Below are 24,367 nucleotides of genomic sequence, written 5' to 3' on the forward strand. Positions count from 1 at the left end.
TTGAGCGTCCGCCTGCCGATGCTAGGGGACGCGGGTTCGTGCCCCGGTTTGGGAGGATCCCACATGCCGCGGAGCGGCTGGGCCCGTGAGCCATGGCCGCTGGGCCTGCGTGTCCGGAGCCTGTGCTCCGCAACGGGAGAGACCACAACAGTGAGAGGCCCGCGTACCGCAAAAAAAAAAAAGAAAAAAAGAAATAAATACAAGTTGGCAGAAGAGAAAGGATTGGTATCCCTAATTTAAAATGAACTTACAGGGACTTCCCTGGTGGCGCAGTGGTTAAGAATCTGCCTGCTAGTGCAGGGAACACGGGTTCGATCCCTGGTCCAGGAAGATCCCACGTGCCACGGAGCAACTAAGCCCGTGCACCACAACTACTGAACCTGCACTCCAGAGCCTATGAGCCACAACTACTGAAACCCGTGCACCTAGAGCCCGTGCTCCGCAACAAGAGAAGCCACCGCAATGAGAAGCCTGCGCACCACAACGAAGAGTAATCCCCACTCGTGTCAACTAGAGAAAGCTCACGCGCAGCGACGAAGACCCAACGCAGCCAAAAAATTTTAAAAATTAAAAAAAAATGATAGAGCCTGCCTTGTAGCGGGTTGTGCAGTTATATGAGATCATTTATATAAAGTGCTTAGGCCATAATATGGTAAGTAATTATTTTACTACATTCTGAAAGAAAAAAATTATATTCAGGTTCCCTACCATGCCGGCAAGTGCAGCTGCTGGGACAGATTACTAGGTTTCCTTTCTTCTTCATAAAGCCTTGCGATAAATCGCTAGGTCCCTTTCCCTTGAAAGCTGAACAAGACTAACATACCAAGCTTAGACATGAAAAGATAAAGCTTCGCTTGAAAAACAGAGAACAAGAGGGTACAAATTGCTAGTACAAATGTACGTTCTAAAAGGTCAGATTAAATCATGGAGGATAAAGTCATACCTGATTTACTAAATGAAATTAGAACATGTTGGGTGTGTCACTATCCTTTGAAGTTGACACCAAGGACAATAACTGCAGCCTTCTATGTACCCTTGAGTTTCTCTGCCAATGACAACATTGGGCTTAATGAACCACGGTTGTGATATGATTTGACAATTTTTGGTCTTATGTATTTAAGTACTCAATCATCACTTCTCAAAATACTAAAACCTCTTGAAGTGTGAAAGAGATTTAGGACAAATAAATGAGCTATTGTAATGTATTCTGTCCACATTATGCTTTAGAGTTTGTAGACAATTTCAAATACATTATCTCATTTGATTCTCACAATAGCTCTGCGAGGCAGTCAGGTAGGTTAGGAAATGGATGTTCAGGGAGACTAAAAGATTGGCTTGAGGTCATATAGCTAAGAAGCAGAAGTGAATTCAACCTCAGGCCCTGTGACTCTCAGTCCCATGCTACTTTTACTGAATAATGAGTGGAAAATGTTGGTACCTAACATCCTCAGAGGTTGAACAGGCTGAATTTTAGTTTTAAGAAAGATTCAAGTGAAAAAAATATGTTGCACAAAAGATGGCGCTCCCCACGCCCATGGCATACTTAGCCAATCAGCCACAGAATTCTTTACTGCTTGTCCTGGATTTAGCTTCAAAATCCTCTCAACACAGTGCTCTGGGAGCTAATACTAAAAGATCAGAGCAGACACATGACCTTAAACTTATTTTCATGGGACTTCCCTGGTGGTCCAGTGGTTAGGACGTTGCGCTTCCAACGCAGGGGTCTTGGATTCGATCCCTGATTGGGGAACTAAGATCCTGCATGCCGTGTGGCATGGCCAAAGTGGGGGGGGGGGGCACGGAATCAGGTAGTTCCTGCATGGTCTACTAGGCAATGCCCAGCACTTCATTAACACAAGGACCCAGTAAGTTCTGTTGTTCATTAAAAAAATAAACTTATTTTCATAAAAAGATGATTCGTAGAGCTTATTCAAGGAAACTGGAGGGATCTGAGGTGGAGACTGTTGCTAATGCTTACCAACACCCACACCCGCCTTTTCTCCTGGGCACATCTTCCTGACTCCTTTGCAGTTAGATGGGGCCAGATGACCATCTAGCCATCTAGTCATCAACTAACGATCTAGTTAGTTGTGCCCAATGTACCATAAGTAGAAGTGGGTGATCCTTTTCTTTCCCTTATTAAGGAGACACTGAAGGTTTCAGGGACTATTGAGTTACAAGATGGATGGAAGTTGGGTCTCTAAGTGGCTGAATGGAGTAGGGTCCACGACACACACACCAACCTTCCCTAAACTTTGAACTACAATTTGAGAAATAAGGTTATGCTGAGGCTTTGCTCAGCAGTTCATCTACACACACCAATAAAGGTTGACTTCAATGGCTATGCCCTTCCTGGAATCATCTTTTCGTGTCATTCTTAGAGGCAATACTGGATTGGGGGACCTCTTCACACATTTCTCCCATTCAAGTTTTAAAGACCTCATGAGTGCACATGATAGTGGATTTGTTTTTCTCTTTCTGATCCTTCCTTTTTGGAAGAAATCCCTAGTTGGGTGACCTTGGTGGGAACACAGGAGTCTAAGGGGCAGCTACTGTCTTGTTCCATCCCCTGCAAATTAGAGCCTGCGCCCTTGATAGAGATTCTTCCAACTGAATGTTGATATCTGAGACTTTAAATCTTGAGCAAATGAGGCAAAGCAGCAAGGACAATTGAGAAACCAGTCTCTGAATCCAGCCTGGCTGAGGTCCTATGCTTGCATTGCCTTGGTTCTTCCCATCTTCCAAGCTTAATTACCCAGGTAAAACAGATTCCATGAGGTACTTAAACCTCTCCAATAAACTCTCTTTCTGCTTCTGTTAGCTAGAGTCCATTTCTACATGGACTCTTGTGCCATGTGTTGTTCATGCGTATACACACATGCACACAACACAGAATATTCTAGCACCAACAGCAAGTGTTCTTTGCCAGGGCAATCCTTCCAAAATATAAATTGCTTGTAACCTTCTCCTGTTTCAAAAGATTCAACGGTTATCTCTTTCAGGACAAAACCCTCCCTTTTGAGCATGACATCCCAGAAGCCTTTTACCTTGCTTGTTTCCCCTCTCATCGCTTCCCCTCTCCTATAGGCTGGACCCTTGGCTTACCATTTCTCCACACCGTCGTACCCACTGGGCACTTGGCCTCTTGTGCCTTTCCCTTTCTTGGCAAGTTCCTGCCTACCCTTCATGCTTTAGCTCAAGGGTGACCTCCACGAAACACAGTCTGGCAGTATTTCCTCTAGCACCACGTGTATGTGTTTTATTGCCCGAATTACACTTTATTGCAATTGTTCACAAGTTTATCCTTCTTATTAGGTTACAAACTTCTTCAGGACAGTGTCTGTCTAGTCATCTGTGTATCAAAGATCTAGGATACTTCTTGGCACACTGTAGATGCTCAGTAGCTATCTGTTGACTGAATGAACGAATGAACATGACCTGATGTCTGTGAGGCTCTGATGATCAGCAGAAGAATCCTTCTAAAACAACTGCAATAAAGAGTGTGCAGTATTCCAGCCCTGAGTTACCCAAAGGTGGTTTAGAAAACAAAGAGACACCAGCTATCTTGAAATAATTTTTAATGTTTTAAAATTTAACTAGTGCACACAATACATGTTTTAGCAGAAGAAGAATGAAAATGTGTGTATGGTGTTTAATAAAATTGACATTACAAAACAAGACCATGTTAAGAAAATTCTCAAAAGTAAAAGTAAACATTTCAGTAAAAACCAAGTAAACAACACGCTAAGGGATAGGATTTTAAAATCCTAATAAATGTAGTTGCCTAAATCCAGACTTCAGACATTGAGATTTACTTTGTCACTTTAAAAAAAAAAAAAAAAAGGCAAAAAACCATTCTCAAAAGTAAAAGTAAACATTTCAGTAAAAACCAAGTAAACAACACGCTAAGGGATAGGATTTTAAAATCCTAATAAATGTAGTTGCCTAAATCCAGACTTTAGACAATTAGAATTTCTTTTTTACCTTTAAAAAAAAAAAAAAAAAGGCAGAATGCCCTTCATTTTAAATGCATTTTTAAAAAATGTTTGCACATTGTTTTCCTGCTGGCAACTCAGTATAATCAAGTATATAAGAATACCAGACGGATTCCAATCTGATAATAAAAAAGTGTATCACCTGGTCTTCTGGTTAAATATACAGTTCACCTCAGAAAGCAACAAAAAGTTATGCTACACATTACATTTCTATGTCACACCCTCCCTGCTGTCCAGGCCCCAAAGTGAACACAGTTGAAAACTACTTCAACGTAAGAGAAAATGAAAACAAAAATCTACAGCACCTTTTGGTTTCTAAGCATAGGAAACAGGCAGAATGGAAATACAGGAAGAGGGAAACAATGGGTGAGACCAATGATGTGCTCTTCAGTAAAATTCCATTTATACACAGCTGCTCAAATGGACAGAATGGCTGATTTATGTATTGGTCACATGAGAAAAAAAAAACTGACTTTCAAAATTTCCTCGAATTCTGGCAGATCCCTCCAAAATGTAAAGACCGGAGATCATTTACTCACACAATCATTTCCTAGAACTTTATCAAATAATTAGGTAGCACCATAATGGTGAAGGTCGTGGTGAGGAAGAGAGGAAGAAAGGAGCATTATTTTTTCCTTCCTACCCACTCTTCTCCATCAAATTACTAAGGTTCAATGAGTCCTCAGAAAACCAAACAATCAAAATGCATTTCATGCAAATAAAGCACTTTCCAGGCTGAGTCCGTCCAAAAGGTAGTGCTTCACTTAACATTTCAGAAGAAGTATGCAATTCCACGACAGTATGCAGATTTCTCTAGAATCCTGACAACGAGTGCCAGCTTGGCAAAGTTTAATTAAATGCATAAGAGTGGCAAATGATGATGATACTTAGAAGAGCATCTTGGTCACAGCAGGTAAGAATTTAATCAGCACAGAAGGTGTTTGCTAGCACATTATATGGTTAAAAATTCCAGAGTTCAACTGTTTCTTTTTCAGACATGAATTTCACTGAGAATGGGGATCTTGTTTTATCAATTTTTCTTCTTACAAGTAAAACAATTCAAACCACTCCTGCCTTATGTAAAAATATTAAAATCTTATATAAACCTTATCAGGCCTGAGAAATGCAGGGACATTCACGAAGAGATGTGTGCAAAAACTGTTTCCCTCAGAGAGCAGGATAAGTGAGAAGAATCCACCCTCTAGAATAAAATTTTAGCAGGGGTTTGTTTCTATTTTCACTAAATGAACAAGGGAGGTTTTATCTAAAATTTGTATGTAGCTTTAAAATGTATTTAATACACTGAAATTCTAAACAAATACTGACAATTGGTATCACAAAGTGTGATTTGGTATATTTGTAGAATTTGAGGACTTATACTACGTAAGCTCCTATTACACATTAATAAAATTTAATTGTACATTTAAAATACGATTATCCCTTACTTCACATCATTTATTCAGAACATCAATCCCCTTGGTTATGTTCACAACTTTCAACCCCTTAAGAAGCTGTACCAAAGTTAAAAAAAAATCATTAGATTTGATGTGAAATACAACTCCTTACAGGTTGAATGAATAAGCCAGATATATATGCTTAAGAAAACATTTACAAGTATTATATAGGTAATATAATTAATTACAAATTGCTTGCTGTTCATTAAAAACATCTCTTTTGGACTTGTAGATAGTGCACAAACAGGGTCATTACGACGTGCATGTCTTTGCAATGCTAATATTACTGGATTATACAGATTCGGGCTAACGCTGTGCCACACACAGGACTGAGGACATGCCGCATCTGAAATGCCATTGATGGAAACAGACCGGGTACCTAAGTGCTGGGCTTCCAATCTTTTATCCAATGTCAGTTCCTCTTTAGTTAGTAGATGATGAAGCTTCCGCCTTCCCCGTGGCTTCCTCACTAAAGAGCAGCTTTCGAAGTATATTTGCATAAAATGGTCCATACACTTGTTTGTTGAGATTCACAATGCTTGCATATTGCGAGCCTAGCACCTCTAGCTCCTGCTGAACGACAGTGAGGCCTCCTGGCACGGCAGGCATGCATTTTTGAGGGTTTGGCAGACAAAGTAGGCTTTTCATGTATAGCTGGATTCGTTTTTCTGGGGAAAAAGAAGGCATCTTTATCTGTCCCATTATTAAAGCACGTGATTTTGAAAAATGAGAACAGTAATTGTGGTATGTGGATTGCGGCAACATTCTCAGTTCTTGACCTCTCCCTATATTCGTGCCCTTTCCAAAGCAGCCTTGCAGCTCTTCCCATCAAAGACTGGAGTCTGTTTCCCCATGCCTTGGAGCAGGGATGGCCTTACGACTTGCTTTGGCCAATGCAGAATGTGGCAGAAGTGCTGGTATGTGACTTCCGTGCTCAAGAGGCATTGTTTGAACCCACTCTCTCTGCCTACCACCACCATGTAAACAAGCCTGGGCTTGATGAGGGACCATGTTGAGGGAAGCCCAGTTGTTCCATCTTAGGCCATCCTAGACCAACCTGTAGCCAACCAACTCCCAAGCACCTGAGAGAGCCCAGGCAAGATCAGCAGAGCTACCCACCCAAGCCACAGCTGACCACAAATGCACGCGTGCGTCCAGCAAGATCAAAAGAACTACCCAGTTGCCCCACAGACTTGTAAGCAATGACAGATGGAGTTTTGGGGTAATTTGTTATGCAGTAATAGCTAGCTAACAAAACATGCATAGCATTTTCAGGGTGGGGTGGGGAATCTTTTACAAAAACTCAACGTCCATAATTTTAGTTATGTATCCTAAAGTTGAGTTTGTAAACTGGCACTGCCAGTTTGGTCCACGTAGTGTTTTTTAAAAATAGAAGTCATTTAAAACGAGGGGATTTCACATAGAAAATCAAAGTTTTGGTTCTTCTTGAAAAATCTACAGATCTGGCAAACTTGGGGGCCCAAACTGCCACATGGCAAGGGTGAGCACACATCCGAGTTTTCACAGGACAGTTAAAGTTGACACCTGCTGTCCTGGCATAATTAAAAAGAGCACTCTCAAAAGTGTCCTGGGGTGGAAAACAAATTATATGATCACCCCCCATGTGGGCAAACAATCTGGAGTCACTAAGGAAGGGCCACCCCACTGGCACTGCCCCTTCTCCATTCTTCCTGCTTCAGTGCCTCAGTGTATCTGCATTTGAGACGACTTCACAAAAGCACGCAAATGCATAAATAAGTGAAGCTGCAGTGGTATTGGACAAATGGTACTGGACAAGCCTGACATGCCCCAGCCCATGCTGCTCCAAGGATGTTCTCTGGCTTTGGAAACAGAAATCTCACAAATAAGGAAGTTTACTAAGGAAAATACACTCCATCGAATACAGATAACTATATTGCTGAAACTTATCTCTAAACACTTCTCCCAAAAATCACACGTTTCAGCCAGACCTGACCTAGAACTCAAAGTCCCCAGTGTCCCATGTCCATATCTTAGCCCAAATTGTTTCCTCTTACTAGAATGCCTTTCCACCTCACCTCATCTCTGCACAAGTCGAGAGCATACTTCAATGCTGATGCTAAAGTCACCTCCTTTCTGTGGCTTTTCCTAGCAACTGTTACACTATCACCCCATATTACTGTTACTTGAGAATTTATCTCTCCCTTCTTAGACAGTGGGCTTTCTAAGGGTCAGGGCTATTTTTTTGTCTTATAATATCCCTGGTCTGGCATGTGGCAGGCACGTCATAAATGCTGCTTGAATTAAAGTGAGATTGGAATGAAAAAGGTCTATAAAGATAAACCCCAAACTGAAAGCAATGGGAGCCAGAGAGGAATGGGGGCTGGAGAAGGCAGTCAAAGATGACTTGGGCCTTATCCATAATTTGTCAACAAGAGGAAATTATTCATGGATGTATCACTTGTATAATTGAAAATTACTTTTTAAAAATGTAGGTGGCTATTAGCATGCAAATAATTTACACAGCAGGTAATCCATAAATCATTTTTACATGGTTTTGGTATATATTTGAAAAAAAAATCATTTGAAGGAAAACTCCCTCTCTAATTACCTTTTTTAATGGCTAAGAACACAGTGGGAGTTTTAATTCCATTGTAGACAAATAGCACATCAAGTAAGAACAAAAGAAGGCAGACTGTGGGTACCGTGAACTACAGGGGAGGAAAGGCAGGGGTAAATTGGAGCCCTTCTTCTGTCCCAGGGATCCCTCTAAGTGCTTAATGTATTCCAGCTCCTCTGCAGGCAGAGAATTAAGAGGAAACTGTCTGCTAAATTCCCCATTAGGAAGCTGGGTCTATTTTCATCACAGATACGGTCCAAACACTTTTCACAAGGCTGTTTAAAGAATGAAACTTTTTCAAAACTGTTATTATGCTGACAAGTGGTTCTATCTCCTCTGTGGATGAGTCACAGTTTTTAGGCCAAGACTAAGGTGACAGAAGCGTCTGTCCATTTAGGAGCAGCCAAATGGAGCCCCTGCCAAAGACGTGCCCTTGGCTTCCAGAGCCCAGGGAGGGACGCTCAAGTGAGTCATTCACGTTGCTAGGCAACAATACTTTGAATGAGGTTACAAAATACTTCCAGTTTGCAAAAGAACAGGAAACTTGGACTGGGGAGAGCTGGGTGGAAAAAAGTTGCTTGACTGGATTTTAAGAGGCCACCTCGGGGTGGGGCATCTCCTGGACCCCAGCTTCCCTCTCCCTTGACATTGCAAGTACTTCCCTGATCTAAAGCAAGGGCATGGAGGACACCCAATGCTCTGGCCACGCTGCCAATGAGCAGCAGGGCTCCAGCTTTGACTGTAGTGCCCATTAGAGCAGTTAAGAATATGAGTCACTCTCCCCACCCCACTCCACCCTCTCTCTCTCTCACACTTCTTCCTCTTCCTCTTTCTCTTTCTCTTTCTCTGCTATGTGAGGACACAACAAGAAAGCAACCATCTGCCAGCCAAGAAGAGAGCTCTCACCAGAGCCCAACCACGCTGGCACCTTGACCCCAGACTTCCAGCCTCTAAAACTGTAAGAAAAAAAATTTCTTTTGTTAAAAAAAAAAAAAAAAAAGAATATGAGTCAGAGAGACTCAGGAAGAAGCCATACTCTGCAACCTGATAGTTATGTGACCTCAGGTGAGTTACTTAACTGCTCTAAGTCTCCACGCATTCACCCATTCCACAGATATTTATTAAAGGTCATCTCTGGGCCCAGCATGGTATGGGGAAATAGCAGTGAGCAAATATGCACCCCGTCCTCGTGAGGCCTGTGCACTAGTGGGGGGGTCTCTTGGTACGTGGCAGACTGCAGACAGCCTGCCCCTCTTTCTCCGGGGAACACCGTCTCCCTGTTGTTAGCGTTCAGCTGGAGACTACGGGCCATGAGATGCATGTCAGCAGTGAAGGTTACGCAGGGAAGGGCTCAGCCACAGGCAGCTGCGGTTATGCTGTGTGTGTTACTGTTTTCACCCATCACCCCTCAGCAGCCCACCTGCTACACACCAGATGGCTCTTTTCTTGGGGGTGGGGTTGAAGCCTAGAGCTATTAAGTGGCCTGGGTGGCCTAGATGGCCAGCATCCCGTGTCCCCAGGGATAAGAATGAGAGAAACTATTTAAGAGCCTCAACTAAATAATAGCAAGTACTTGTATTCTTAGGGAAGTCAGTGCTGTACTTTGAAAACTTGCAGATTAGTCCTGGAATGTTAGTATATTCGAATGCCACACTCTTTCCTCTGTCTGGTCCATTCGTCACCCTCTGCAGTAGACACTTGCTTTGTGTCCCACATCACCCTCTTCCCTTCTTAAGGCCACAGCACTCTGATCTTGTTTGGGGGAAAACAATCTCTTCCCTAGTTTCAGACCAGGTGTTCACCAGGAATTGAACACGTCTCAAGTTTAAGTTTCTTCCCTTCTGGCCACCATGAATGAGTCAACAATGGGACATGACCACCGTCTGGAGTCAATGAGACTCAATTCTGGGGTCACCGTCTGAGCTAAGAGGGGAGGGAAACTGACTCCTTTTTTTTTTTTTGGCTTGACTTAAACACAGAAAGATGTAGGCTGGAGCTGAAGTCATCTTGCTGTGCTGGGAAGAGACCCTCCATGGAGACAGCCAGCCCAGAGGAAGGCAGTGCTGAGGGACCAAAGTGGGGAAACCAGCACCCAGGACATAGTTTAAGCTCTGATTAAGCTGTACCAGCAGCCAATCCCACCCTGCTGTTTTCTGTTATATGAGCAAATACGTTCCCTTTTTGCTTAAGCCACTTTAGAAGCTTAGGTTCTCTGTCACAAGTAATAGAAAAAGTCCTAACTGATACATTCTCCCCAACTCACCAATACAACTTGACCTTAAGATATTCATTTTCTTAGCAATCAAGTACAAAAAAAAGTCTACCCACTATGCCTCTCAGTTGCAGGGTCTTTTTAACTCTTTGTCTCTCTAAGCCTGACCACCATAGGGGCCTCAGCTCACACAGGTTTGCTTCCAGCAGAGCCCGTGTCTGCTTTCTGGGAACACACTGCCAGCTGGTTTGGATTGCTCTGTTGATCTAGGAATTTAACATTACTGGCAGCATGATGTTATTTTCTTCATAGAAACCTATCGGCTGGGTAGTAAGGCAGGAGGCTCCGAAATATCCTCCCACTCTGCTACCTATACACACAGAAGCAGCAATGAGTCCCAGACCTTTGAAAATATTAATGCTTTCTTCATATTTTCAATATTTATTCACTCACCAAAAGAAGCAGGTAATCTGTTTAAGACTAAAATTTGACTGACACTTAACATTAGCCAAAACCAGCATGGTAAAGCAAATTGGAATTGAAGCAGAAACCAATAAAAACATGAAGACTCACCAATCAAGGACCAGATAGGATTGTCCTCCTCTTCGATGCTTGAGAACTGACCTACAAGATTAGCTTGAACCTCAGCATTTAGAGCAGGTAAACCTCTCTCCATCAGGGTCTTGTTTACCTCAACACAAGTCTGAACACCGATAGAATTTAGGACTTCCTTCAAGTTAAAGGTCCTACAAAACATGAAACAAAAATCCCATCAGGGATAGTTTTTATTTAGCAGGATTTTTGTTGTTGTTTTAAAAATATACCACCTTATTTCAAATGTCTACCAATTTTTCCCTATACAGACAATAATTACCTCTATTAGAATGAGCTTAGAAAATAGTAACTCCTCCCAACCATCCTCTATATGTAGCAGATTTGTAAATGCTTAAAACCACTCAATTCTGTGGGTAATGTTTAAATAGGAAAGCACAGACAGAAAAATGTGGTCCCTGAAAATAAGTCTGCAACCCCATCTTCAGGCAGGGCTATCAGAAAAGGGAAGAGTAGGTTCTTTAAAAAGTAACCTATTTACTTCTTAAAATAAACCCTCTGGTCTGAGTGGATTCATTCATAGATGTTTTTTTTAATGTGCTTGGAAAATGAGGTACAATCAATTCCTTTATCCATGCCTGAGCAGTAAATCTCTAACACCAATCAAAAACAAGAAATGAAGATATTCAGAAGCCAATACCATGAAGACAAGTTACCTAAAACTCTTGACCTATCATGATGAAAGGTAAGAAACTCCTTCACATTGTTACTTTCAAGTAACTGATCAGTAATACCAAATATATACAGTCCAGAAAACTGTAAAAAGTAGTTAGTGGTGGGTTATTTAACAGGTAAGGAAAAAGGTGTAATTAGAAACAGCATTTGTTGGATCCGCACTATTGGGGAATGATGATGGAAAATTGCTGCTCACTAGTCAGAAAGGGTCTTTAAGACAACTTTGTGCAAAATGGGAATTAAAGGATAAGAGATGGGGGGATGGGGTGGGGGGAATTAGACAAAACAATAATATAATCAGATAGGCAAAACAACAATAAAGAAGATGACTTAACAACTAAGTAGTTATTAAAAGCTAACGTTTATCAAGCACTTACTATGTGCCAGACACCTGCCCTAAGTGCTTCACACAGTCATCTTAAGTTTCCATTAACCCTAAGGTAGGTACAATTATTCCCTTTTTACAAATGAGGAGGTGAGACTCAGAGTGATTCAGGATCTTATTCAATGGTACATAACAAGTCAGTAGCATAGCTAGGATTTAAACCCTGGTTTGCCTGACCCCAAAGCCTGTCCTCTTAGTAACCGTTTTGCTGTGTGCTTTATATTAATACTTAAGCAGTACTGGGGGTTCACTAAAGGCTTAATAAATTAGAATTCCTGGAAAATAATGGTTACCCAGTGTGGGAAAATGCTAAAATAAAATCTATTGCAAAACCAGAGCCAGAGCAGATTTCTTTTTATTATAGGTCTTGGGTCCTGGAACGTGAAATAAAGGAGCCTGGCAAGTTAGCACCAGGATCAGTAGAAAGGGCAGGGCCTTGACATAGGCCAGGGTTCAGGCCTTGGCTTGTCCTTTTCTTGGTGTGCAACCCAAGGCAAATCCTATTCTCTCTCTGAGCTTCAGGTCAAAATGAGAACTCTGGATGCTATAACCACTTGGGCTTCTTTGGGCTTTTAATATTCTAGGATTTTATCAAGTCATTTATGTGCTCTCTAAGTAATGGGCAGGAGGATGGGAGGCTGGGTGTATCTCCCTTCAAAGAGAGGAATAAAGTCCCTGAAAACACCTGAAAGGGGAACCAGCAAGAGGACCTGACCCATATGAGACCCATGGAAACATCTGGCCATTGGCTAAGACTAGGAATTTTCTAACGTGGACAGGATTCCCAATAGGATGATCTAAATGCAAAATTGAAATGGGATTCTAGTATTCAATGAAGGTTTGATACTGGGAAATGAATTTGGCAAAAACAAAACTTTCACTGGACTTGCAGAGCATCTCTGAAGGACAGAGATGTCACCACTCTGAAGATTTCACAGAGGCTGGGTCAGTGAAGCTGGTAAACATTTCATGGCAGAAAACCTATGGAGTTGGAACAACTGAATCGGAAAGCCTCTTTGATAGGGTGTTCTAAACACTGAACATGGTGGATTTCTGGGTTTTGTTGGTTTTTTCCACAACACTGTCAAAGAAGAGCTTTTGCACACACCCATCCTAAGCCGAAACACTATACTCACCCTGGCACTTGTTATGGAAAAGACCTCTCCTTTCCTATGATGAGACATCTAAGCCTTCAGTGATATTAAAAGAAATTCTAAAAGAAGAAGGTGTGAGCTAAGCTTTTCAAAAGCACAGTCCTGAATCCAGATGTCAAGGTTATTTACATTCTCTGAAACACATGCAGACCCTGAATACAAGGCAAAGCAGATAAAAATGCTTGGAACTTACTCTTTGTTCATGCCTTCAAGTAGAACAGCTGAAATCTTTTTTACCCTGATTGCAAGCTCAGGTAGGCCTTCTGTCATAGCACCCACCATGTTGTTGGTGATTAGGGACAGGCAGGCAATCATTTTCAGTTGATTCAGCTTTTCTGTCAGTTCCTGAAGACGTGCTCCATCTGTCATGAGTGTCTAACATGTTTATTTAAAATGTAAAAATAGTAAGGGAAGCTCAATACCATGAACTTGTAAAATAAGCAATGTTACATCCAAACTCCCATTTTTATCTGATTTCAGTAAAGTCATTAAATCACATGCAACACAGACAGACCAGCTGATTCACAGTTTGAACTTAAGAATTAGAATACTGGAAAACTTGAGTGAAGGAAAAAAAAAAATCACTCACCTCTGGTAATTCTTTTTTCTGGTAATCCCACTGTAACAATTTCAAATAACTATTATTTAGCACCAATGTAGGGCTCAGGCTTGGCTTGGAGCTGTTTTTGGCCCCGGGAGTTAAAGCAGTCTCAGAAAGAGAAAGTAATTCTTCATGTACAGATTCTTTTATCCATTCTGTAGTTTGATCAAGAGCACCTGCAAGTACAAAGGCCACATATTTGTCCTCCAGCTGATGGATTCCTTCATTTGTGCGTTCTACATGACAGATGTCAGGTTAGGTGCTGGGCATGAATGACAAAACAGCCATGGCCCTCAAGGAGCTGAGCTTAAGAGTCCAGATGGGCAGACAGACCTGTAAGCTCACAATTACAGCAGAATACAGTGAATACTAGAAGACACAGAGGAGTGGAGGGAGGAGAGGCTGTCCAGGACAGGCTGTAAGAGGAACTCCATAAGTGACACTTCAGGATACAAGGCAAACAGAGGAAAGAGCTGTCACGCCAGGATAGGAGAATAGCCCACACAAAGACCCGGAATAGTGAGAAAATATGGTAATTTGGATGCTACAAGCAAATCTGTACTGCTGGTCTATAAAGAACTAGGCGGGAGAGAGAGTGGCAGCAGATGGCATCAGATGGATAGACAGGCCAGCTCACACATGACCTTGAGTCTTGTGCAGAGAAGGTATTTAGATTAAAGGCATTGATGATTAATTAAACATTTTTGGGTTCCAGACCCCTCCTCGGAGTGTCTGAATAGAGCTATGCCTTTCCTAGCATGCTGGTGTGCACACTTTATTTTACTTCAGACCCAGTTCTAAGGTTTACCCCTAGAAATAAATTGCTTTTTATACCACATTTCTTATAAAATTATGTATTTGGTAGAATTTATAAGGTGGAGATTGCTTAAAAATGCAGACTGAACACAGGTGCAGATTTTTTAAAAAGACCCAGAGAACAAAATAAATAGTCACCCTGGAAACAGGGGTAATTTATGAGCAGCTCAGTTTGCCACAGTTAAGCAACACCACCTCCAGAATTTCACAACTTTGTTTCTCCTCAGTTGGCAAATGTTGTTCTTCCCAGCTCTGTTTATAAAGATATAAAAGACTTGCAGTCTTTTATTTAAAAGGTACCCAACAGACAGAAACAGTGGAAACCATCATGGATATAATTACAATATGGCGGTAATAAGCATTTATGCTGCAAGCTTAATCATTTACAGCTGACAGATTTAAAAGCCCATTTCTTTATCTCAAACAAAAGCAACAGTGTAGCAGAGGTTCTCAATCCTGGCTGATTGTAGAATCACCTGGGGAACTTTAAAAAGAAAGAAATGTGATCTTGGGCACTGGCTCTTGGAGATTTTGATTTAATCAGTCTGAGATGGGGCTCAGGCATCTGTGTTTAAACACCCTAGGTGATTCTAATATGTAGTCAGAATTGAGTACAACTGGTAAAGCAGAAAGAGCATGAGTTTAGGGGGAAACATGGGCTTTTCTCTAAGGAATCCCCTGAGATTTCACCCCCACAAGCTAGTACACTGACTGTTCTATGTGGCTCCAAAATCGAGGTCAACCCTATGAGGCACTGGTACCCCGTGTTTTTTCATATGGAAAAGAGCCTCTCCATTCATTTCTTCAATGACAACTGAGCACCTACTATGCACCAGATACTATACCAAGTGCAGAGAATTCACAGGTGAGTAAACACAGTCCCTATACTCAAAAACCTCCTTATCTACCAGGAGAGAGAAACAGAACAATAGGCAATGGTTTTACAGGTGCATTTACCTAAGAATTTCTCAGGGGCAGTGGAGGCCCAAGAGCACTTCCCCACCAATATATGTTCCTGTTTCCCGCCAGGAAGTCTTGGACTAACCCCGCCGAAATTATCTCTGGTTCTCTCAGTCCATATCCTGCCAGTCCTCAGTGGTCCAGCCTCTTCCTGTGGGAAGCCTTTCTTTTTTTTTTTTTTTTTTTTGCGGTACGCGGGCCTATCACCGTTGTGGCCTCTCCTGTTGCGGAGCACAGGCTCCGGACGCGCAGGCTCAGTGGCCATGGCTCACGGGCCCAGCCGCTCCGCGGCATGTGGGATCCGCCCAGACCGGAGCAAGAACCCGTGTTCCCTGCATAGGCAGGCGGACTCCCAACCACTGCCACCAGGGAAGCCCGGGAAGCCTTTCTTGATTGTATGGACCCATCCTTATCACTGCCTTCTTTTTGTTTTTTATATTAATTTATTTATTATTTTTGGCTGCGTTGGGTCTTCGTTGCTGCGCGCGGGCTTTCTCTAGTTGGGGCGGGCGGGGGCTACTCTTCGTTGCGGTGCCCTGGCTTCTCATTGCAGTGGCTTCTCTTGTTGCGGAGAACGGGCTCCAGGTACACGGGCTTCAGTAGTTGTGGCGCATGGGCTTAGATGCTCCGCGGCATGTGGGATCTTCCTGGACCAGGGCTTGAACCCATGTCCCCTGCACTGGCAGGCGGGTTCTTAACCACTGCGCCACCAGGGAAGTCCTATCACTGCCTTCTTGAGGCACATCTGCCTTTGAATTTTTGATCTGGCTGTCATTTCTCTTAAATAGCTGACCTGAAAAACAGCTTCTCTGTTTACTAAAAATAAGTTATTAAATAGTTCATGTGCCTTTAATATTACTAGTGATATGAAAATGAGACTCCTTGAGAGTCCAAGCCTATGACGTTTATTTTTTATATAGTTTTCCCTTGACTTAGCTCACAGCACAACCTGATAGGTGTGTGAGATATATGGCCTTGTCTTGGCAGACCCCTTTGCGTTGGAAACTAATCAAACGTTTTTCCAGTGGTACTTGTCACTTAGTAGGTTCTCAAAAAACCTCTGCTCTCTATACCTGGCATGAGAGACCCGGTAGGTTTCCTATTTAATTCACCATCTCTGGAGGTAACCATGGGCTTAAGTACTGACTCAAATAGTCTCCTTTAGACTGACAAATTGATTTGGTCCTATATGCCTGCAGATATATTTCCCTTCAACTGTCATGCAGTAAAATGTTTACTAATATACACTGTGCATGCAAATCAAACTAGAAGACACAGGGTGTTTTAACTCCTTCAGAAAGCAGAGGAGGGAACACTTCCTAATTTATCTTATGAGGGCAGCTTTGCTCTGACACCAAAACCAAGCAATGGCATTATAAGAAAAGAAAATTACAGGGGGACATCTTTCATAAATACAGATGTAAAAATCCTTAAGGAAGCATTAGAAAGGCAATAAGATAAAGATAATATACCGGGGCCAAGTGACTGGATAAACATCTCAGGATTGCAAGCTTGGTTTAACACTAGAAAAAAAATCAGTCACTCTAATTCGCCACATTAACACAATCAAGGAGAAGAAAAATATGACCAATTGAGTAAATGCAGAAAAAGCATGGGAACAAATTTAATATGTGACCTATTTAGATAAAAATTCTCAACAGGGCTTCCCTGGTGGCACAGTGGTTGAGAGTCCACCTGCCGATGCAGGGGACACGGGTTCGTGCCCCGGTCCGGGAAGATCCCACATGCCGCGGAGCGGCTAGGCCCATGAGCCATGGCCGCTGAGCCTGTGCGTCCAGAGCCTGTGCTCCACAACGGGAGAGGCCACAACAGTGAGAGCCCCGCATACCACACACACACAAAAAAAAAACTCAACAAACTAGAAATAGAAGAAAACTTCCTTAACCCCAAAAAATGACATCTATGAGAAGATGCGGCTAACGTCATATTTAATGCTCAAACAATAAACATTCTTCTGCTAGAAAAGCAAGGATGCCCTTTCTCATGACTTCTATTCAACATCTGATGGGAGGTCCCAGTCAGTGCAATAAGATAATCCAAAGAAATAAAAGGCAACATAATTGTATATACTATAGAAAAACCTAAGGAATACTCCAAAAAGCTATTAGAATTAATAAGTTAATTTAGCAAGGTCTCAGGATGCAAAGTCGATCCTCAAAAATCAATTATATTTCTATATGCTAGAAAACAAAAAGTTTTATAAAATAGCATTTATAACACCAGAAGAACATAAAATGAGATTAAATTTAACAAAACAGGAGCTTCCCTGGTGGCGCAGTGGTTAAGAATCTGCCTGCCAATGCAGGGGACACAGGTTCGATCCCCGGTCTGGGAAGATCCCACATGCCGTGGAGCAACTAAGCCCATGTGCCACAACTACTGAGCCTGTGCTCTAGAGCCCGTGAGCCACAACTACTGAGCCCACATGCCACAACTACTGAAGTCTGTGCACCTAGAGCCCATGCTCTGCACGCAACAAGAGAAGCCACTGCAATAAGAAGCCTGCGCACCACAACGAAGAGTAGCCCCCACTCACTGCAACTATAGAAACCCCGCGCGCAGCAACGAAGATCCAATGCAGCCAAAAATAAATTAAATAAATTTAAAAAAATTACAAGACCAGTACACCAAAACTAAAACAATATTGCTGAAATAAATTAAAGATTTAAGTAGAGATACTGAGTTCACATATCAGTAGACTCAACATTACTAAGATGTCAGTTCAACATAATTCCAACCACCATCCCAGCTGGCTTTTTTGCAGAACGAGATAAACTAATTAAAAAATGCATATGGAAATTCAAAGGACCTAAAATAGGCAAAACAATTCTGAAAAAGAATTAAGTTGGAAGCTAACACTATCTGACTTCAAGACTTAGCCTCAGTAACCAGGATAGTGTTGTATCAGCTAAGAGTAGAAATATAGATCAATGGAAAAGACTAGAGAGTCTAATAAAAAGGAATGAAGTACTGATATGTGCTACAACATGGGTAAATCTTTAAAAAACAATACTAAGTGGAAGAAACCAGACACAAAAAGCTACATATTATATGAATCCATTTATATGAAATGTCCTGAACCGTCAAATCCATAGAGACAGAAAGTAGAACTGTGGTTGTCAAGGGCTAAGGGAAGGGAGGAATGAGGAGATACTGCTAATGAGCTTGGGGTTTATTCTGGAAGCATGAAAATCTTATGGAATTAAATACTGGTGATGGTTGCATAACCTTGTGAAAATACTAAAAAACACTGAATTATACACATTTAAAATTTAATTTTATGGTATGTAAATTATATCTCAATTTAAAAAAAGAATAAAGAGTTCAGAAATAGAATCACAAATGTATGGTCAATTGATTTTCAACAAAAATGCCAAAGCAATTCAAAGAAGAAAAGATAGTCTTTTTCAACAAATAGTTCTAGAATTAGATATATGAATGGAAAATTTTGAACCTTGAAATATACTGCCTTGAAATGATTCATAAGCCTAAAAGTCTAAAACTTCTAGAACATACAAAAAAAATTTTCATGACCTTAGGATATACAAAGATTTTGTAAACAATTCACTAAATGCACAAACCATAGAAGAAAATTTTATTATTTGCACTTCATCAAAATAAAAAACTTCTTCTTTTCAAAGGATAGGGTTAAGAGAATGAAAAATGCAAGCCACAGATGGGAAGAAAGTTTCACAACACAAAAATATGACAAGGGACTTGCTTCCACAATATATAAAGAGCTCTTCAAATCAATAATAAGACAACCCAATTTAAAAATGGGCAAGGGCTTCCCTGGTGGTGCAGTGGTTGAGAGTCTGCCTGCCAATGCAGGGGACACGGGTTCAAACCCTGGTCTGGGAAGATCCCACGTGCCACGGAGCAGCTGGGCCCGTGAGCTACAAATACTGAGCTCTGCGCATCTGGAGCCTGTGCTCCGCAGCAAGAGAGGCCGCGACAGTGAGAGGCCCGCGCACTGCGATGAGGAGTGGCCCCCGCTTGCCACAACTAGAGAAAGCCCTCGCACAGAAACGAAGACCCAACACAGCCAAAAATAAATAAATGAATAAATAAATTTATAAAAAAATAAAAATAAAAAAAAAATTAAAATGGGCAAAAGATCTGAACAGACACTTCACGTAAGAAGATAAATAAATGGCCATTTAGCATATAAAAAGATGCTAAACATCATTAGTCATCAGGGAAATGTATATTAAAACCACATGGGATACTTTCACATTCTCTATAAATATATATAGGGTAAAATTTAAAAGACTGATAATACCTAGTGTTGGTGAAAATGTAAAGCAGTTGGAACTCTCATACACTGATGGTGAGTATAAAATGGCACAACTACATTGGAAAATAATTGGCCGTTTTTTCTAAAATTAACCATATATTTACCATATGACTCAGCCATTCCACTCCTAGGTGTTTATCCAAGAAAATGAAAACACATGCCCACACAAAGACTGGTACACAAATGTTCACAGAAGCTTTATTCATAGTAGCCTAAAACCAGAAACAACACAGATGTCCATCAACAGGTAAATGGATAAATGAGGTATGTAATCATATAGGATTACAATATAATAGGATAACTTTCAATAATATAAACTATGGATACTCACAACAACATGGATGAATAGCAAAAACCTTATGTTGAGTGACAGAAGCTAGACAGAAAAGTGAACACACAGTATGATTCCATTTAATATGACGTTCTAAAAGAAGCAAAACTAATCTACATTGATAAAAATTACATCAGTTTTACCTCGATGGGGGGAGGTTGGTTGCAAGGGGCCTGAGGATTCTTTTTGGAGTGACAGAAATGCTTTATTTCTTGTTTCTAGTGGTGGTTACATGGGCATATTCTTTAGTCAAAACTGACAGAACTATACACTTAAGAGTTGGCGTGTTTTTATTCTATGTATTGAATGCTTCAATAAAGTTTTTTAAAAAAGATATGGGTTATGGGTTGGCCAACTAAGTCACTGAGTCTAAGGCAAAAACCTAGCAAACAACCTATGTGATAAAGTCACATAAAGCTTTATCAACACAAAACACACATGTAAATATTTATATTACGTAAAAGCCATTGATCATGCTATTTAGTGCTTCAGAGGATTCAGTCCAGGGAATGCTCTGTGAACTCTGCCAGTTTGCCATGAATGAGTTTAGTATTTGAGCTTTCTGAGATGAATGCATCAAGGGTATCCCTGTATTGATTCATCAAGGAATACAATTCCCATCTCTACCGACTTCTAATATGGTACCTAAGCATGAAATCTGAGTGACCCTTAAAAAGGCAATGACTCTACATCCTGGACTTGGGGGATGGCCAGGCTAGCTCTTGGTCTGTACAACCCTGAACAGGCACCATTCAATAAACTAGGAGAATGGTGCAGAATACATGGATGGGAGTCCCTGATGTTGTCCAAAACTTTAGATGGCCTCTATTTTCAATATTCTGGAAAATATTCAGAGCAAATACCCCAATTTTCAGTTAGAAGAATGTAGTTCTCTTATCCATGACATCCACTCTTTTATGCCTAGCAACACCTCACCTTCCCTTTTTTTGGTACTGATTTTGAGAAATCATTTTCCCTCACTCCATGCTTTCTTTTTGTGAACATCAATTAGAGGTCCCATGACTAGGCAACCTCCCTGAACAGGGGTTGGCCTCGCTGAGTCATATGCCCATCAGACTCCTTCCTAGGACTCTGAATGATGACCACAGCGTTCAAGGATGGCCCATGTTGAAGTGCACATTAACCATCTGAGGACAGAGCTCGGAACTTTCCCTTGTTTCTTCCTCCCCAGATTCCTGATGCCCTCCCGGTTTCTGGCCTTGCGCAGACTCAGGTATTTTCGCTTTTCTGTAAACTGCCTGACTCCTTCCATTCACTTCCTTTTCTGCTAAATCAGCCAGTTAGTTTCTGTTGCCTGCGATATACCCCAGCTGATATAACACCAAATTTAAAAATCCAAAGCAGCAGCTTGGTTTACTCCTGACTTGGCCATGAGAGACCTGGCTTCCAGTCCCAGCTCCGCTATTTCTCAGCTGTGTGGCTCTGTCTTTGGGCAGGTCGTTGCTAAGCATCAGCTTGCTCGTCTCTAAAATGTTTCATAAATATTTCCTGAATGCCTTGGGTGCCAGGCAAAGACAATCATAATGCAGTTTTATATATTTCTGAAAAACATTTATGTCCCATAAGGATTTCTGAACCACATGAAATGAAGTTCCTGAGAACATTTTATCAGATATAAGAGATTATCTAAATAAATAAAACCTTCTCTTTCTGAAAAACTACTTGTGGCCCAGCCCCCCAGGGGTAATGTGCCATTCTTTCTACAGATAATTTAGTTGTTGGATCTAATGTGGTTACTTTGTTGACATTTAATACATTCACCCAATCACTGCCTAAGGCTTTCTTGGGTATATTTTAATAGGGCAATTATATAAAATCTCTCTGTCGGCAAAATACAATTTTGGGGGGAGTCAATTAAGAAACCCAGAGTACTTCTCTGTATTAACTTTCTGGATAATTATTTTATAAAAATCATGTACCCACAAAAATCCAACACTTTTGTCCTTCTGGGCAATACTGTAAGACTCTTATTTTGATACCAGGGCACAGTGGCCGACTTTTGGCAGAGTGACTTGACGATACAATTAATAGTTGACATACACTCTGCTTCCTGGACTCTTGATTTCTCTGGGAACATATTTAGATCTGGGCAACAATGACCTACTTGCACAGCTGGATTTATTCTATTCTTAAATCTCTGGAAATATCCAAGTCAATGTGAAAGGTGCAAATGAAATATAAGTCACTAAGCCTGGGTTTTAAGGAGAGAAACAAATCATTTGAGATGAATGAAACTGTAGTTCAACCCTACAGTAAGGAATTTGTTCAAGATTACAGGCTATCTTGAATCAAGACATGAAGACATTTGCACACATGTGTACATACACATACACAGGGACACAAATGGAACCAACCAATGAATCTCAGGAAAATGCTGCTAAGAATGTGGTTATCATAGTTCAGGTTTCAGATCCAGGTTCTATGTAGGGTTCTATGTCCCATAATCCCTCTCTGCCTTTGAAGCCAAAACAATATAGCCCTGAAGTCATAGAATTTTTGTTGTAGAAGGATCCTTAGAAGTCATCTAGTCATATCTGTCACTTGACGCTAGAGCTCTCTCTGCAAATCCCCCCAAGATAGTCGATATATTGTCTGGAGAGAGTCAGTTTTGCATAGTGGTTGAATGCACACGCTTTGGGGCAGAGACACAGCTGGGTTATCCAGGCCTTACCACTTACTAGCAGTCACCTAGGGTAAATACCTTAACCTCAGTTTCTTCTTTTATAAACAGTAGGTGATAACAGTACCAGCCTCATAGGGTGACGTGTGAAGCCTGAATGAGCTAATAAACGTATGGTGTTTGGCACATAGTAAGGACTTGGCACACAGTAAGTGCTCAAACAAAATGTTAGCTAGCATGGGCTACTATCAGTAATAGAGAGGCCCATACCAAAGTTAAAACAGCAGCTCCAGCTGCTAGGAAGGCCAAAATTGGCTGTCTGCTGCTTCCTTCCCATGGGTCCTAGTCTGTCCTACAGAGCTTAACCAAAGCCCTGAATCACTATAGACAGGGAAGGCAATGCTCATGGCCCACCTGAGTCTCCCTGTTATCAAGCAGAATGGGCCCAGCTTCACTGATTGTTCCTCCTGTCACCCTCCATGGCCCATGCCCTCCTCCCTGGACAGGCTTGAGCCCCTTTTAAAGTGGCATCTGTTTGGCTTTGTTTACATGAGGCTATCATATTGACCATCTTGACAGAAAAGCTCAGTCCACGAGGGGTAGGGTGGGGTGGGTGCATCACCTAACCCAGCCTTAGGCTGTGGTTAACCGAAGCCCAGAGGCTGCTGTCAAGGGTTTGCCAATGAGGGAACCAGCTAACCAGCCTCTTGCCAGCTGTCCAACATCTGGCATCTCAGCTTCCTCACCTGTGAAACAAAGGGAATAACAGTACCTCTCTCACTGAGTAATTGTGGGGATTCAATGAGGTAACACTTCCTTTACTCCCATTCTTTCTTGACATCTCTTCCAGTCCAGTTTTAACGCCCACTAGTCCACTGAAACTGCTCCCATCACAGTTACCAAGGATCCTCACATGGTCATATCCAATGGTCAAGCCTTGGCCTTCATCTTTCTTGACCATTTAGCAGCACTTGTCGCAGCTGACAGTGTTTTCCTTCTTCAAACACTTTCTTCGCTTGTCTTACAGGACACCACCCTCTCCTGGCTGTCTTCACCTCTCTGGCTACCCTTTCACAGTCTCTGTTGCTGGATCCTTTTCCTCTTCTCAAGCTCTAGATGCTCTAGAGGTCCCAGGTCAGGCCCATTCAGTATCTACACTCACTCCCTAGGTAACCTCATCCAGTGTAATACTGTGGATAAGAGCATGGAGTGGATAAGAGCGTGGAGTCAAACTGCTTGGGGTGAGTCCCAGCTCTGTAATTCACAGGTTGTGTTGTGGAGGGAAGTGAGTTAACCTCTCTATGCCTCAGTTTCCACATCCATAAAATGGGGAGTAATTTCCTCAAGTTTTGGTAAAGATTAAATCAGTTAAAACAGATAAGGTGTTTAGAATGTGGTAAGCATTCTATACATGTTAGCTACTATCCAGTTCCATGGCTTTATCCACTATAAAGATATTGATGATGCCCAGATGTATATCCCCAGTGCCCATCATTCCTCTGAACTCTAGTCTCATATCTAAATACCTCCTGGCATCTTCATGTTGATGTCAAACAAGATCTCAAAGTTCACACGTCTAAAACTGAATGCTGACTCCATACCATCTCCCACCTT

The 24,367-nt window shown here is 41.6% G+C and overlaps 1 protein-coding gene across 6 annotated transcripts in view; it reads right to left on the reverse strand.

Annotated features, from left to right (window-relative positions):
• Nucleotides 1-3,983: 3,983 nt before the first annotated feature.
• TCP11L2 (t-complex 11 like 2) overlaps nucleotides 3,984-24,367 on the reverse strand; it is a 42,045-nt gene continuing 21,661 nt past the window's right edge. For all 6 annotated transcript variants that reach the window (XM_024732093.1, XM_024732092.1, XM_024732091.1 and 3 more), the window contains 4 exons: nucleotides 13,676-13,863; nucleotides 13,280-13,461; nucleotides 10,834-11,006; nucleotides 3,984-6,117 (listed from right to left, as the gene is read on the reverse strand). In XM_024732093.1, the coding sequence (XP_024587861.1) occupies nucleotides 5,873-6,117; nucleotides 10,834-11,006; nucleotides 13,280-13,461; nucleotides 13,676-13,863 (788 nt within the window). In that variant the 3' untranslated portion in view covers nucleotides 3,984-5,872. The remainder of the gene's footprint in view (nucleotides 6,118-10,833; nucleotides 11,007-13,279; nucleotides 13,462-13,675; nucleotides 13,864-24,367) is intronic.

This window comes from Neophocaena asiaeorientalis, unplaced genomic scaffold (genome assembly GCF_003031525.2).
Source record: "Neophocaena asiaeorientalis asiaeorientalis breed wild unplaced genomic scaffold, Neophocaena_asiaeorientalis_V1.1 scaffold418, whole genome shotgun sequence".
NCBI classification, from domain to species: domain Eukaryota; kingdom Metazoa; phylum Chordata; class Mammalia; order Artiodactyla; family Phocoenidae; genus Neophocaena; species Neophocaena asiaeorientalis.